Consider the following 17,220-nt stretch of genomic DNA (forward strand, 5'->3'; position numbering starts at 1 on the left):
GTCCCATACAGAGGTAACAGTGGAAACAACCTGTCATATACACTGCCATGTCATCTGTGGTTGCTGATCATGGATTAAATAGACCATTTACATGTCCTGTGTTTTCAGGTGGAGGATGATGAGACAGTGTCTGTCTGTTCAGAGAGAGCTTTGGCGGTACACTTAAGTCTTTTTTAATCAATTTTATTCAGTTGTCAATTTGCCCATCTTAACACAGGTGGTGAGAGTGTGGACACTTGGCTGTAATTGATTTCCCTTTAATTTCTTGCTAATGGTGGTGGTCTGCACATGGGAGTAAAAACTGCTTCAAGTGCTCTCTATCCTAATATGAATCAATTGCTTCCATTGCTATGATCGTAATTTTGCAGGAAGAAGGAAATCTTCCTCCCCCTGAGCCTATGGCCTCCACATCTAGGCCAAGGGGATCACAAGTGGTAATGAATTAACCTTCATTTAAATAGGGTAGTCAAGAGTAACATTTGCACCTTTCTTCAAGTTACCATAGCAAAGTGACAATGCTTAAATGTCACAGCTACTGTATTATGTGTTTGATTTGTTTCAGGTTGGAGCAGACAATGTGAGAGCTCTGTACAAAAGGACACTGGAGCTAGATATAGAAAACAAAAAGCTTGACATTGAGTACAAGAAATACAAAATAAAGAAAGTTAAACTGGAGGTGGAGAAACTGGAGTATGAAAAGAAGGTAATTCAGTAACGTAATTCATTTCCTGGCATGGGAAACAAACTAAAATGTTTCTTCCTTTATTCCAGGAAACAAACTAAAATGTTTCTTCCTTTTTTCCCTCAGGAACGGAAGAACAGAAGATAACCCGATGGAAGGAAAAAAAATTAATAAAGAATAACTGAAATACAAGGCCTGTTATTTCTTTGTTCAGGCAAAAAATTGGTCTGTGATGGCCTCTCTCACAGCCCTGCCAGTAGGGTAGTCGAGGGTGATGGGGTCCACCACATCAGGGGGTTGTTGGTCGACAGGAGGGGCCCTCTCCCTCCGTATGGTGGCGACATTGTGGAGCACAACACATGCTGCAACAATCCTGCTAGCTCGGTCTGGGGCCACTCTGACCCCACGAAGGCAGGTGAAGCGGGCCTTCAGGATGCCAAATGTCATTTCTATCCTGACCCTGGTTCTGGAAAGGGCCACGTTGAATCTAGTTTGTGGCCCTGCATCAGGGTCAGGATAGGGGGTCATCAAGAAGGGCTGGCAGGCATATCCCCTGTCACCGACAAGCACTCCACTGAACAGCCCTGACGATAAAAAGGAATGATGCCATGATCAGTATCACAGAATGCAGTTTAAAGAACATAAGACATATATGCAGAGTAAAGTTGCCATACCTTGCTCGAGTCTGTGGCACAGTGTGGACTCCCTGAAGATCCGGGAGTCATGGACCGACCCAGGCCACTTGGCGTCGATGCTCGTGACCATGCAATTATGGTCACATGTCATCTGCAAAAGAATTTGTGGTTAACAATCCACAAGATAATAGCATTGAAGTCATTGTAGCGTCAATGTGCATTTGACAGGACCTGTGCTGTGTCATTTTGTCCTTATGTGCATATATTTCCACATGTGCTAAAAGGGAATGACTTTTAATTATCCAGGCTACTGCATTTCCTGCAATGTGCCAGTATGACCAAACAATTAGTACCCTTATTAGATAACTTTATTTATTCCCAAGGGGAATGTTTAGTGTTACAGCAGCTATCACATAAATGACAGACTTACACAAGACACACGTAGCTTAAAACAAACACAATGAGGTGTGTGGATTACCATATAGGAGATATACACATATGTGTATTCCCATGCCTGGAAATGAATTGCGTTACTGAATTACCTTCTTCTCATACTCCAGTTTCTCCACCTCAAGTTTTACTTTCTTTATCTTGTACTCTATGTCAAGCTTTTTGTATTCTATATATATACACACACACACACATGGACAGTACTATACTAGATGAAAATAAGTGGAGAACTAACAAACGGTTACAAGTTCTAACTTAAGGCAACATATTGCTATTAAAGCGACACTACGTAACTTTTCCACCTTAATATCATATTTCCAGAGTCATTGTGATGGTACATCAACTTCCAACAGGTTTAATGACACCTCTGTCATGATCTGAGGGGGTCTGTATTGCTTTCACTGGCACTATGTAACTTTGAGGAGCATGGTAGGAACCCTGCCACACTAAAAAACTACAAATTTTACGACTTTGACTGCTTTACGGCACATACGTCACTTCCCCCTCCTTCCCGATTCGTAGTCGAGACAAAAATGGGCGGGGCTTGGAGCGCAGAGGCTGAGCTCAGCGGAAGCTGGTGTTGAGCTAAACGAGGAGCTGGTATCATGGCCGAAGCAGCGAAAAAAACGAAGAAAATAAAAGTTTTAACGGAGCGGAGGAGGCGAAAAAAAGAAAGCGGGAGAGTAACAAGCTAAATGCCCGGTGGAGAATAAACATTGGCCCGGCGTTCACTCGCTACAAGCCCTTGTAGCGCCGTCGTCTTGGACGAGATGGTTGAAGGATGTAAAGATGTTCATCACCTCCAGGTATGCACTTTTGTCAACACCTATGTCAGTGTGTTTTACAAAAACAATTATCCTGAAACTACTACAGCTGGTGTAAGTGTTGTATCAAATGTCAATATCTATGTAAACCTTTTGACTCTTCAGGTCTGTATATACAGATACTTATACACTGATGGTAAAAGCAACACATTTGTAGATATAGTAAAATATAGCCAGAAAAATGAAATATATAGGCAAAGTATACACTTCCAGATGAAAAAAATACAATATAAACACCATATAATCATAAAAAATAAATCTACTTTGTTGGAATTATATTAAAATAATAACAAGAGTAGTAAAAGAAACCTTATGGTGTTTATAATGTGTCGTTTTATCTTGTGAGTGTATAAATATATACATTTCTCTAATTTTTCTATAGCTATACATAACTTGCTTTTACTTTCTGCATAATTACAGTGACTTCAACAAAGAAAAAAATTCAAACTTGTGATCAACAAAATATGTTGAATGATTTATAGGTCAGTAATTATCAGAAAGACATAATGTTTTTGTATCTTTATTCTCACACTCTGCAGGACTACATCAGATCTGGAAAACTTCCAGAATCACATCCTCATGCAGGGAAGGTTCTCCTACATTCCAGCAGTGAATCGCACGCGGACTCTCCCAGCACGAAACAAGGATGGACACAAGATGCTACTGCTACTATAGTCATTGTATTTATTTACAGTAACTTCTTACACTGTTTCATAGTTCAGTTTTTATTATCAGTTCATTATTTTTAGTTTATTTTTCTACTACTCTATTTACACTTGTTTACTTTATTCACAGTAATTTATCCTGTCATACAGTTGTTCATTACTGCTACTGTGATACAGATTACTTATTGTTTATAATAATGTATGGGATAACTGCTGTCACTATGCAAATGACAAAGTTCAAGAATGTTCTATTTTCTGAAAGGTGTGTAAATAAAAGTATGTCTTGTTTTGCACAAATGTCTTTATTTTAAACACACAAAGACAACTGTACAGGAAAAAATGGAACAAAACAAAAAAAAAACAATATCAAAATATTTGCAGTAATCCTCATAAAGGTTCCATTCTAGAGAAGACAGGGAGCCCTGAAACCAGTGTACTGTCCCATTGGGTCTGGAAAGGTGTCTCTTATTTTCCAAACATCATGCTGCCAGAGCACGTTGGCGATATGTATATATATGCATATATATATGATATATATGCTGCGTGTCGGTTCTGTGTTTGTGGGGGTTCAAACTCTGATGATGCAGAGGTAAAGGTGTTCTCACGAACAGCAGATTCCTGATAAAACAAGAGACAGAATTGTTATGATACAAATGTAAATGTAGAATTCTATGATCAATAAGAATCAAAATTAGAATGTTTTCACATAGTGGGGATTCGTCTTGGGTTTTGGTAATTCTAAAATTACTGACAATATCAACAACAGACAGAGAAATAATAGTTATCATAAAAATGTGTAATTCGCAATGAGGAAGCTTTATAAAATAATAATACAATTGAATAGAATTACAGCACTAGAGGAAATAATGCAATGCGAAGAAAATGTATAGAAATTTTCTAGTATTTTTCCTGAGAGCTGTAAAATTGTGCAGGGCTGATCTGCAAAATATAAGGAATGGGCATTCAGTTATTCACAGGTTATAAAGTATTTTTTTATTTTGTCAGTAAGTATGTTGGACTACTAATTTATGACGAAGTCCCTCTAAAAACCCTGAAAGGAAAAAGGTGCAGAGCGTATGAGTTTGTAGGGCGCATTATCTCGCTGAAACAACTTAATAAAACCAAGTTGAACTTAGTGTTTTTCAACATCGTCATATTATATTGTTTAGCCAAAAATAGATACATTACCTCTTCATTATCCATCCTGCAAACGACCGCTGAAAACAGAAAAGTATTTTTGAAAGTCCGTCCCGTCTTCTCTCATCAAAACAAATGCAGCGGCGGGGACGGGGGTTTTCCGGCAGTACGCGCTGGTGCTCATGGGAAATGGAGTGTTCTTTCTGGTAAAGCACTACCGATTTTTGTCCAAAGGAGGCGCCAAACTCAACAAAGCTGAAAGTTCCGTTGTGCTGCTTTAAGTGCCAAATTGAATGTACAATGTGTATTGCAAATTACCATTGCAAACTTTACCTGAACGTTGAGGCTGTGGAATGACTTGCGGTTGACATAGTCCGCTTCATTCTCACCCAGACGTGCGGAGATGGGAATGTGCGTACAATCTATGGCACCGATCACTCTGGGGAACCCTATGACAGGAGTAGGCTGCATTTAATATACAATAGTATACGTCATAGGGTGTACATTATTTATAGATGAAGTAGTTAAATAGGTTGATGTATATTTTACCTGCTATGGCATAAAACCCCTCTTTAACAGACTGCGTCGGCAAGTGGCCAGGGAACACAACAAATCCATCCAGCATGTCTGTGAGGGCACGTGCCACTTTATGGATGGCATTGCAGACTGTATTCTTGCTTAGATTTTCAGCATCACCCACAGCATACAGGTAGGTACCCGTGGCGAAGTACCGCAGGGCAATGCAGATGGTTTGGGGCACTGTGAGCGCACGACTCCGACGTGTGGCACTGGCCACATACGGGTCGAGCAGCTGACACAAATATGCCATGCCCTCCGCCGAGAATCTGGATCGTTCATACAGGTACTCATCAGGGAAAGCAAAGGGGTTTTGGCGGTCCCTGAATACGCGTTCTCTTCGGAGGGATCCTCTCACGATCCGCGCACCAAGCTCCACTGGATTCTCTTCGAAAGGGCATGCCATTTTCCAAGAGAGCTGATTGATCAGTGGGCGGTGCTTTTATACCCGGCGATCTGTATCTCGAACATAACCTGCTCCGGAGCAGGTTAGCTGTTCAGCATAAGTTACCATGGCGATGTACCCCGGTAAGAAGTGAACCACCGTCGTAGTCCTGAAAACCCAGGGTTAAACCTGAAGTTACCTCGCTAACCCCAAATCCTGCTTCGTAGTACAGGCCCCAGGAGTGATCATGATTTGTGATTTATTTATTATAAGTATCTCATAGCTATCATTTCTGTCCATCGTTCCTGTAGTTTTTTGTGCTGGCCCTCCCTTTTTCTCTTTTGTGCATGTTTGCAGGCCGGAGCTTCAGGAGCTGTGTGCTGGCCTGCGGCCCCCCCCCACCTCTGGTCATCCCGCTGCTGCTTCCACCGGCCTGCTGTGTGCTGCTGACGTCCCCGACCCCCCCAGTTTGGCCTTCGGCAGGAGGGTCCCCCCTTATGATCCTGGTCCTGGTCCAGGTTTCTTCCCTCCTAAAGGGGAGTTTTTCTTGCCACTGTTTGGCTTAAGGCTTTTCTCCCACTAGGGGAGTTTTTACTGCCATTGTTTATATAATAATTGCTGAGGGGTTTATGTTTATGTTTATGTTTATGTTTATGTTTATGTTTATGTTCATGTTCTGGGTCTCTGGAAAGCGCCTAGAGACAACATCTGTTGTATTAGACGCTATACAAATAAAATTGAATTGAATTGGAACTCAGTGGGTCTTGGTCTCGGAGGATTAATGAGTTTGTCAATTGTGCTAAGGAGAAACTTAGAGTTATGTGAATTGTCAGTAATGATTTGAGAGAAGTACTGCTGTCTAGATTGTTTTATTTCTTTGTTATAGGTGCTGAACGTATCCTTATAGATCTTATAGTCTGCTTGCAGTTTGGTCTTGCGCCACTTGCGCTCGTTCAACACAGCTTCCTCTATACCCATTGCTCTTTGGCTTTCCAGCTCAACCGAATCCAGAAACAAAAATTCAGGAGTAGCTCCATCTATAGAAGCTTTCAAATTGACAATGGTGGCAGATTTTTGGCCGAGAACAGACAATTTGCTTGAAGAAGACACGATACTGTTTTTTTCTGCATCTCTTTTACTATTTGTTGCACAATTGCTGTGGAACTGTACCCCGACCATTTAATTTAAGTTTTTTGAAGCTCAATGAGATCATTATGGTCTTAGAGAGATAGCATCCTGTTCTGAATAGAGCATCATTTTTTGGATAAGTCTCTGATACAGTTCTCACTATATTTCCAAATAAATCCCATCAGCCTTTATCAGTGAGCTCTTTAGCTATTTTGTATGCCCTAGACACCTCATGTCCATTTGTCTGTAATTTGTGCCTGAGAACTGGACACCCACTCCTCAGATTTAAACACCTCTCTGTGAGGATGCCAGTGGATTTTGTCGCACTACAGATTGTGCTATCTGGAAGTAAACAAAAACATTAGTAATTTACATTGTTGTGGCAGGGTGGAGGATTGGGCGTGGTCTGCGGGGAGCAGCACACAGGTGGCGCCTGGTTCGGCTGATTGGGCACACCTGTGCCCAATCGAGCTCTCCACCCTGTCTGGCTATTTAAACAGTGGCTGCACACAAGCAAGCTGTTCTGCTGCTTGAGAGATGAAACAGAGCGGCAGGAGTGTACAGATACACGTTGCGGTCTGTGTGCAAATAAAGTTTATAATTCCTCCACGAAACCCTGTGTCCTCTGTTCTGTCCTCATGACCCCCGGTAGCAGCGAGATTGCTACAATTATAATACAAGTTGTCCTTTTTGTATCTATATAAGCATTAAATCCTGCTGAACAGAGCCCCAACCTTTTAATGAAATTCTACAATCTTCAGCCATAGCCATGAAAATGCATGAATAGACAAAATGATGCAAAGCTATATGTGACAACTATATCAGTTAGTCATTAGGACCTTTTAAGATGACAATGACAGATAACAATTCTATTAATTAAATTTATTCACATTTTTACTTTATACAATGCAGGGAATTAAAAGGAGGAATAAGGGTAAGGTGAGTTTTTTTTTTTTGTTTGATTTGTTTTTCCTCAGGGTTTTCCAGAGAGTGGCTGAAGGAAAGGAGATGAAGGGAGCCAGAGTCTGGGACCAGCCAAGTTTAAACCACAGCCACTCCCCACCTTTCTAACCATTTATTGTATCTTATGCAAATATTCATCATGCTGTAAAAACCTGTCTGCACAGATCATTTTTCATCCACTTCTGGGAAGCTCATTCAATCAGAACTGGCCCATGTACAGTTTTTTGACCTTTAAAAAGGTTTTTATTATAGACTAAGGCATTTCTCTTTTCCCCATATAAACAAGCACACCCTGTCTGGCAATTAATTTTAAAGTTAACAAATATTATTGTAAATGTGCTAAAAACTGACTTTCAAAAATTCCCACCACTTTTTGAAACTTTATTTAAAGCTAAATGTGGCAGAAAGCTGCTTTTATTTTCAGCTTGATCCGCTTCACAAACAGCACCCTACAATGGACTTGCGTCTTTTCCCCCTAGTTGTATTTTTTTAATATAATTTAAACAATCCTGTGTGTATCCCTGCTGACAATTTCACAAACAAATACTTAGTTTGTGGAAAATGGTTTTGCCCACAACTTCTCTCCTCAAAAGTCAACTTTATGGAACAATAGAGTATTTACAATTGGTAGAAAATCAGTATTTAAAAATAATTGGTTTGATAAAGGCATTATATATGTAACTGACTTGATGGATAGAAAAGGGATTCTTTTTAGTTATACAGATTTCCAAAAAATATATAATTTCAATTGTTCTCATAGAGAATTCAACAAAATATGTAGCGTTCTTCCTCTACCATTAATTCACCTAATTCAGAACTTTTTAGTGTATATTACAGCTTCAACTATATTACCAAATCTATTAATCAAAGGATGTACTCTGACTGATAAAAAGTGTGGTAACACGTTTATTTGGAATGTTTTTTTAAAATCCAGATTGTTCCATGATTTTTGCAGAAGGATAATTCGACAGGATTCTTGCATGGTGAATATAAACACATTAAACAAAGCGCATTCCAAATGTATTAAATGGCCTATTTTGCCTAAAGTTAAAGAGGTACATTTTAAAATTAGGAATAAGGTTTATCCTGTGGCAGAATCTCTTAAAAAAAGATTTAAATTTGAGGAAGATCAATGTTCCTTCTGCAAAAAGGATGAAGACACACTGGATCGTTTGTTTTATCAATGTTCTTTGTCTCATTGTTTCTGGACAGACATACACAATTGGATTTCTCTTGAAATTAATAATGTTCCACCTTTTTTGAATTAAGCCATATTATCTTCTTCATGGATGATTTGGAATTTTCTGTTTCTGATATTATTAATATAATTTTGTTACTGGGTAAGTACCATATTCATTATGGCAAATGGAGAAATTGTAAATCCTCCTTCCGGGGTTTTATTAACGATTTTAAGATTTTTTTTACATGTCTCAAAAGAGTAGAAAACAAAAAGTAAGTAAGTGCAAGTAAAATAAGTCTAGACATTTCTTGTTATTTGTTATTCTAATTCAATAATTCCTCTCCTTTTATATGAATTTAAATGCTTAATTAGGGCCCGAGCACTTAAGTGCGAAGGCCCTATTGTATCTGTAGGAGATGTTCTCGTCTTTTCTTTTTCAACGAAAGGAGGGCCTTTTTCCCCCTAAACGTGCCCCAAAAGTCACCAAATTTTGCACGCAAGCCAGGCCTGGCGAAAAATTTTATATTTAATGGTTTGCATTAATGGGCGTGGCCTAATGGCTCAACAGCGCCCCCTAGAAAACTTTGTGCCTCAAGCCCCACAATACGGTTTGACGTACATGCACGAAAATCGGTACAGACCTGTATCATGTCGCAACTTAAAGAAAAGTCTCTTGGCGCCATGGCCGAAACCGAACAGGAAGTCGGCCATTTTGAATTAATCGTGTAATTTTGGCGCAATTTATGCCATTTCTTCGGCCATTAATGCGGCCCGAACCGTAACGTACACCCAGGTGTGTTATACATCAAAATATGCAATATACTCTATTGTTCCATAAAGTTGACTTTTGAGGAGAGAAGTTGTGGGCATATACCATTTTCCAAAAACTAAGTATTTGTTTGTGAAATTGTCAGCAGGGATACACACAGGATTGTTTAAATTATATTAAAAAAATACAACTAGGGGGAAAAGACGCAAGTGCTGTTTGTGAAGCGGATCAAGCTGAAAATCAGACTTAGTTTTGAGACCTTGACCTTTATTGGTGAAAATTGCACGTGAGAGGGCCCGTTCATCGCTGCTTGCAGCTTTAATTATTTTGTTATTCATATGCACCTTTTAATTCTTAGAGCGCCTTGTTTTTTGTATTCCTTACAAGATTCCCATTTGTTTATTTTTATTTTCCTTTCTTTTCATATTGCATTTAAATTGATATTTTATCCTCTATGAGAGTTTGTATATTTTCAATAAAGTTTTGTTAGTTTCAATAAAGTTTTAGTTTTGACCACCACAGAAGAAGAAGCAGTAGTAGTAGAAGAAGAGGGTTGTTTGAAGCCCAGAGCGCGCGCGCCGGTCACTCCGCCGCGGCTGCACGAGGACGAGGATCCAAGATGGCGTCGCTGGAGCGGAGCTTCGTGGAGATCTGCGGGTTCGAGCGGGACGCGGGGAGAAGGTTCCGGGAGGTGTCGGTGGACCTGGGTGAGTCCCGTCCTGCCGGGGGTTCTGATGAGACTGATGTGTTTCTGGTTACCCCGGTTAGCACCGGGGGGCTAACCAGCAGCTACAGGCTCCAGCCGGCACTCGGACCTGCGGGGACAGACCAGCTGCTGCTGTGTTGGTTCGGTCATAAACAACCACCACCACTCTGAGTTCACTCTGCAGCTTCACTGGAGCATGTTAGGCAGAACATAAACATACATAACCCCCAGACCCGACCAGAACTCTGGCTGAATCACAGCCCCGCCCCCAGGACGTCATCGGCAGGTCAAACGTCTAATGGCATTTTTACACCAGCACCTACTCAGCTCGCCTCATCCTCGTTTGTTTTCAACCCCCAGATGAGAAGTAGGAGGTTGGAGAAGCTGCTGTGACGTATTTGATTGTGTGTCTAAATGAAGAAGACAACAACACTAAAGATGTAGAACCTGGAGGAGATGATAGATGTGCTGCTGGATCTGTGACTTGTGTTTGATATCAAGTTAAAAAATGAGAATGAAAGAAGCTTCAAGCGGCGACAGATTAAGTCCCATATACGTGTGTTTTGAGTCTTACAACTTGCAGAATACATGTCAACAATCACCTCTCTCATAAGTATAACAATGTGAACAGCATGAATTTATATTTAATCCTTGAAGCATCACAATCTGATATTCATCCGCTGTGCAAATAAAGACAAGCTGTACCAACGGGATTATCGAAGTGCAAGTGTGAGAAACACTTTCTGGATCCTGCAGCACCTGCGGCCGACTCCATATCAGACTCTGAAAGTTGCCTAAACATTGAATAAAAACTTCATTCATTCATTTCTGAGTCACATCAGCTCGTACCAACCAACCTTTCAGTGACATCTTAGTTTTATTTTAAAAGACACATTTGCTGCAAATTGTATTTTAAAGATTGTCACAGTTATGGGATATGGGATTTAATCTCCAGTCCTCGTCCCATACGGTCGTCATGGTGACAGAGATGTCCGAGCTGTAGCAGCTCCAGCTGAAGCATCATGTTGGTCTGAACCGGAGCAGCTGGTCCAGTTCAGGACAGAGATCCAGAAGATCCTCTTGGTACCTGAACCAGCTGATGGTCCAGTCTTAGTCCTGGACCAGCAGATCCAGACTAAACCAGCTGATGGTCCAGTCTTAGTCCTGGACCAGCAGGTCCAGACTAAACCAGCTGATGGTCCAGTCTTAGTCCTGGACCAGCAGATCCAGACTAAACCAGCTGATGGTCCAGTCTTAGTCCTGGACCAGCAGGTCCAGACTAAACCAGCTGATGGTCCAGTCTTAGTCCTGGACCAGCAGATCCAGACTAAACCAGCTGATGGTCCAGTCTTAGTCCTGGACCAGCAGGTCCAGACTAAACCAGCTGATGGTCCAGTCTTAGTCCTGGACCAGCAGGTCCAGACTAAACCAGCTGATGGTCCAGTCTTAGTCCTGGACCAGCAGGTCCAGACTAAACCAGCTGATGGTCCAGCCGTGGCTGTCATTGTGATTTTACAGGTTCTATCGTTCGCTCTCTTACCTTTTTTAGTTGCATGTTCAGACGATGTGGTTGATTGAGATTGTTGCAGTTCCACACACATGTAACTTATCTGGTGATGTGGGTGACATTCATGTCACTTTTTGAACATCCATTCATGAGCGTATAAAGTGGTGTACGCATGTCTTTTGTGCGCCGCACGTTTCGTGCCCCCCCGTGCCCTTGGGGCACGGTCGGCTGTTCGAAAAGTGATTTGAACGTAGAAAGTTGCGGTCCTTCACTCACACATCGAGGCTGGCGTACGCACATCTGAGGTTTTGTCCGTTGGCGACACTCACTGGTGATGCAGTGAAGTGCAGAATATGAGGAAACGTAACGTCAACAATAAGTTCACGACCACGTGAAGGACATGACAGTCCCCACATCACCAGATAAGTTACACAAGAGTGGAGCTGCAACAATCTCACAATCAACCACATGAACATAGGAGGAGCTCAACGATGGAACCTGCAAATCCCGATGGCAGCCTTGGCCCCACGTTAGAGGAACCTGCTGATGCAGGATCAGTATTGAGTCTTCAGGGACCAGACTGACCTGCTGGTCCAGGACTAAGACTGGACCATCAGCTGGTTTAGGTCACCTAGATCAGTGGTTCCCAACCTTTTCCAACTCAGGGCCCACTTTTATGTCTCAAAAATGTTCCCGGCCCACCTCCGACCCCATAAATACAAAGGCCATACAATGTGTTCTCAGAGCACTGTTTTATTGAAAATTGAACATAAAGGACTGAACTGAATGCAGGAGAAACATGTTGGAAGCTCCACAGTCACTAACACAGCACCTGTAACATGTTGCAACACCTTCAGTATTACAGTTTTCCATGGGACACACACACACGCACACACACACACACACCATACAAGGAGCTGTCCATCAGCACACCATACAGATGTCAGAAATGACAAGCAAGGGGCTGTCTGTAACAGGCTAATTAATTAACAAAACAGAAAGTGCACGTGGCATCTCTGACTCCCCGTCTGAAGAACATCTGCTAAGAACATGTTCTGGTCCTGGTTTTACCTGGTTTTACCTGGATGACCAGGTTTCACCTGGTTTTACCAGGATGAGCTGCTCTGAGCAGGAGGGCCTTTAGAGCACCGTTATATTAAGACTGATTGTAGGTGTAGGGACTGCAATGTATCATTTTCACTTACTTTTAGAAATATGACGTCTAGGGCTGGGCGATATGGACCAAAAGTCGTATCTCGATATTTTCTAGCTGAATGGCGATACTCGATATATATCTCGATATTTTTTCTGTGCCTTAATTGGGGTTTCCCCCAAAGCATTATAGCATAGCATCTCTGTTAGCTTCATTTTTTTCTGAGGCAAACCCTTAAAAAAACAGTCAGTTTTAATACAAAGCCTCGTGCCAAATGTCACACAGGTACCTTTATTAACAGAGGTCTGCACAATATAAAAATGTATAAAACAAATGAAATAAAAATAACCAGCCTGCATATATAGAATAAAAATGCTTCTTGAATAAAATAAAACAAATATCCCTTTCCTGCATAACAATTAAATTAAAATACACTGTGCAATTAATACAATGTAGACAGTAACAGGCAGACTTTTCCACTGAGGTTGACAGTTGTGCAAATAACAAAACATTTGTGCAAATCTCAAATAAAACATTCAAGTCAATTTGTCACAAAATAAGCTATATCAAAATCATAAAAAAAAAACGTAAAATTTTTTTTTTTTTTTTTTTTTTAAATCGATATAAACGATATTGTCTGGTACCATATCGTGTTTGAAAATATATCGATATATATTAGAATCTCGATATATCGCCCAGCCCTAATGACGTCCTATAATCTTGTTTGACTTTGTTTTGATGATAGTGAATGATTTCATGTGGCCACATCTAAGCAACACTATGTGATGTTTCTCAGCTCTGGAAGAGAAAGGCTCGGCGGTACGCGGACGTGTGTCACACTGAGCGGATAGTTGGAGCTGCATCAGCGCGGTGTGCGAGGAGAAAACATCCCCTCCTGTCTTTACTACACCGTCCCAGTTTGCTTTGAAACGAGTCCGTCGCGCGTAGCAACCGTGCGGATGAACTCACGGTGCAAACAGGCCGCGTTTGGGAAAGTTAAATTTAATTTAAGTTAAAGTTAGGTGGAACTGAACGGCGGTCCCGGACAGCAGCGCTGACATCAGCAGCTAGTCGTATAACGATGCACGCACGTGACTGACGTATCTAACTGGGTGCGCTTGATTTACAGTCAGTCCGGAAAGTATTCAGAACGCTTCACTTTTCCCACATTCTTTTATGTTACAGCCCTATTGATAATAGGAATAAATTCATTTTTTTTCTCAGAATTCTACACAAAAGTCGCATCAAAACTTCTTTCATGTTGTCATTATGGGGTGTTTTGTGTAGAATTCAGAGAAAAAAAATGAATTTATTCCTATTATCAATAGGGCTGTAACATAAAAGAATGTGGGAAAAGTGAAGCGTTCTGAATACTTTCCAGACTGACTGTATGTCTCTGAGAAGGAGAGACGAGAGAGTGAGAAAAGCCTGTAATTTAATGCCCGCGGCTAAAAGCAAATGCGTGACAATGTATACTCGAATATTCACAATAGAGTCATTTTGTACATCGCACAGAGTAGAAGCCGAGATGCATGGACTATACTGGATATATCGCCCAGCCCTAGGGGCTAGCATTATTGGAATGGTATTGAAAGGGCTATTGGACTGACCACCTCCTTGACCTTCCTGCAGGTGTGAACGTTCTTCCTGGGGGACAGAAATTTGCAGACAGTGCTGGAGCCTTTCATTATGAAGAGAGTGGAAAGCTGCTGTCTGTCACCAGCAACAGATTTATCCACTGGTGAGTATCATTGACTTCTGCTGTACGTGGGTGGGTTTCTGTTAGCAGGTATTTGGTCTGCTTTTACAGGGGCTCAAACATGTTACTCCACCTGCCTTATTGCTGTTATTGCTTACTCCGATTATGGTCTGAATTAGAAAAATGTTGCTGGTTACATGGCATTTTCTTAATGTGACTATTGCCTTAAACCAGGGGTGCCCATTACGTCGATCGCGTTCGACTGGTCGAGTTTTTGGATGTTCTGTACTCAGTGGGATTGCAGCAAAGTGAAGATTTAGAGTAGTCTATTCTCCTTAGCTCGTGTTATGGGGGGGGAAACTGGCATTATTGAATACCGTTATATTTGTTTTGTAACTCTATTTCATTTGTCTGTTTTTTAATTGTACTTTTATTTAACTTTTGTCTTCTCTGTACCCCCGTGACCCTGCAAAGGATAAAAAGGGTGTAGAAAATGGATGGATGGGCTCCTCTGTAAAGTGTGTCTAGGAGCTTTTGTGAATAGCTGCTGAACAAATGAACTGAAACACATTTAATTGTAACAGGTCCACGTCAGGAGACTCTGTGCAGCTGGTGGAGGACTCTCTTGATACCAATCTGCTCAACAACGCCGTTAGACTCAAGTTAACACATTGCTCCGTTCTGCCTGGAGGAGTCAACATTCAGGAGACTATCGATAATGTCGTCATCCTCATCACCACCAATCAGAGCGTTCACAGACTGGTGCTGCCTCATCCAACACGCATGTATCGCAGTGTGAGTAGCTGCTGACGACGGGTGTATTATTAAAAAGAAGCATTTTGTTTCTTCTGCATGATTGCATGTATTTGATTTCTCACTGATTACAGCTCAGTGTTCTAATATCTGTCTGCAGAGCTTTCCAAAGATCAGTTTAAAGCAGGGGTCGGCAACCCAAAATGTTGAAAGAGCCGTATTGGACCAAAAACACAAAAAACAAACATGTCTGTAGCCGCAAAAAATGAAAAGTCTTGTATCAGCCTTAGAAAAAAGTCGAAATGTCGAAAAAAAAAAAAAGTCAAAATTTCGAGAAAAAAGTCAAAATTTTGTGAATAAAGGCAAAAAAAGGCAAAATTTCCACTTCATTCTTGAAATTGTATTTAAACAATCTCGACATTTCAACTTTTTTCTCGAAATTGTATTTCAACATTAATCTCGAAATTTCAACTTTTTTCTCGACATTTCGACTTTTTTCTCGACATTTAACCTTTTTTCTCGAAATTTTGACATTTTTCTCAAAATTGTATTTCAACATTAATCTCGAAATTTCAACTTTTTTCTCGACATTTCGACTTTTTTCTCGACATTTAACCTTTTTTCTCGAAATTTTGACATTTTTCTCGAAATTGTATTTCAACATTAATCTCAAAATTTCAACTTTTTTCTCTGCATTTCGACTTTTTTCTCGATTTGCACAATAAAAAAAAAATCTTCCCCTCTTCAATATTTTTTCTCCTACATTGCCCTGATACTCTTCCGTACAAATCTGTAACAGAAATGTTGAAATGTAATATTTATTCTACACATTTTTACAGCATTTGAAAACGTTAAGAATGTTTGTGTCATATTTGTCCTCATAGAAACCATATGAAAACAAAAAATATATTTCCCTTCCCCATCTATTTCCATTTTCAAACATTTTTGAAAAAGCTCCAGGAGCCACTAGGACAGCGCTAAAGAGCCGCGGGTTGCCGACCCCGGGTTTAAAGGAACAGTGAAAGTCAAAGTGTTGCTTTAAGACACCCTCGTTATAATGATCAAATTCCACATGATCAAAAAAAAACCTACTTTGAACATATAAATGTCTGTCTGCAGAGTGTTACTGCTGCAATCTGTTCTGAATAACCTTCTGCCGATCCTCAGGAGCTCGTGACCGAACTGCATATGCAGTCCATCTTCACAGACGTGGCGAAGCTGAGTCTGCACGAGCCGCCTCACAGTGCCATCATCCCTGTTCCAGCAGGGCAGACGGGGAGTCCCGGCTGCTCTGTCGCCTGGCTCAGCTTCCAAGGACAGGCTCATTATGCTCTGTCCTCACCTGCCGGAGGCATCACGGTGGTGACCCTGCCACCTCACGATGTGCAGGGTAAAACACCAGACTGCTGCTCCGTCAACATCAGGATTTGTGTGCGTGCTGTGAAAGTTTCCGTCTACATTTTAAAATGACTCTGTGTGCCTTCACAGACACAGGTGTGTCGGTGCTGGAGCTGAAGAGGAGCTCCATGATGAGCAGGTTATCGGGCTGGATGCCCACAGCCATCCGGGGGGACCAGACCCCCGCTGACCTGGCCCTGAGTCTGGCTGTGAGAGAACTGGAGGAGGATTCCTTCATCTTCGCCTTGTGTCAGGATCACAGACTCCGCATGTGGTCGTTCAAGGTCCGTCTCCTCTCTTGTAACCATTCAACTTCTGCTAAAGACTCAAAAAACACGACAAATGTTAGTCCACATGTGTCAGAATTAGGGGTGTAACGATACACTAATCTCGCGATACGGTACGATACACGATATTGAGGTCACGATTACAATACGATATTATAGCAGTATTTCTTTAACAACCTTGAATGAAGAACATATGACTGGAAAAAATTGTCTTTTATTTGAAAGACACAAAATACAAAACCATACTGTGCGTTTGCCCTATTGTTTATAACTGTTTAAGTTTTAAAGAGAAAGCCAGGCCAACCATTTTCCACAAACTGAAC

At 41.1% G+C, this 17,220-nt stretch overlaps 2 protein-coding genes across 2 annotated transcripts in view; one reads left to right on the forward strand and one right to left on the reverse strand.

Annotated features, from left to right (window-relative positions):
- Positions 1 to 883: 883 nt before the first annotated feature.
- Positions 884 to 5,375, reverse strand: LOC133444817 (putative nuclease HARBI1). Its single transcript, XM_061722717.1, has 4 exons — positions 4,943 to 5,375; positions 4,727 to 4,842; positions 1,357 to 1,468; positions 884 to 1,266 (listed from the first exon to the last, which is right to left on the reverse strand). The coding sequence occupies exons 1-4, from the start codon at positions 5,373 to 5,375 to the stop codon at positions 893 to 895; spliced, it is 1,035 nt and encodes a 344-aa protein (XP_061578701.1). The 3' UTR covers positions 884 to 892.
- Positions 5,376 to 9,950: 4,575 nt separating this feature from the next.
- The window catches only part of nup160 (nucleoporin 160), a 37,834-nt gene continuing 30,564 nt past the window's right edge, over positions 9,951 to 17,220 (forward strand). Inside the window, exons 1-5 of the mRNA XM_061722294.1 lie at positions 9,951 to 10,101; positions 14,393 to 14,501; positions 15,044 to 15,254; positions 16,380 to 16,602; positions 16,701 to 16,894. Coding sequence (XP_061578278.1) covers positions 10,014 to 10,101; positions 14,393 to 14,501; positions 15,044 to 15,254; positions 16,380 to 16,602; positions 16,701 to 16,894 — 825 coding nt within the window. The 5' untranslated portion in view covers positions 9,951 to 10,013. The remainder of the gene's footprint in view (positions 10,102 to 14,392; positions 14,502 to 15,043; positions 15,255 to 16,379; positions 16,603 to 16,700; positions 16,895 to 17,220) is intronic.

This window comes from Cololabis saira, chromosome 5 (assembly GCF_033807715.1).
Source record: "Cololabis saira isolate AMF1-May2022 chromosome 5, fColSai1.1, whole genome shotgun sequence".
NCBI classification, from domain to species: Eukaryota; Metazoa; Chordata; class Actinopteri; order Beloniformes; family Belonidae; genus Cololabis; species Cololabis saira.

Coding starts and splice junctions, on each gene's coding strand:
- LOC133444817 (XM_061722717.1), bottom strand. CDS start 5,375: ATGGCATGCCCTTTCGAAGAGAATCCAGTGGAGCTTGGTGCGCGGATC. Junction 4,843..4,942: donor GGGGTTTTATGCCATAGCAG/GTAAAATATACA, acceptor CTCCTGTCATAG/GGTTCCCCAGAGTGATCGGT. Junction 1,267..1,356: donor GTGCCACAGACTCGAGCAAG/GTATGGCAACTT, acceptor TTTTATCGTCAG/GGCTGTTCAGTGGAGTGCTT.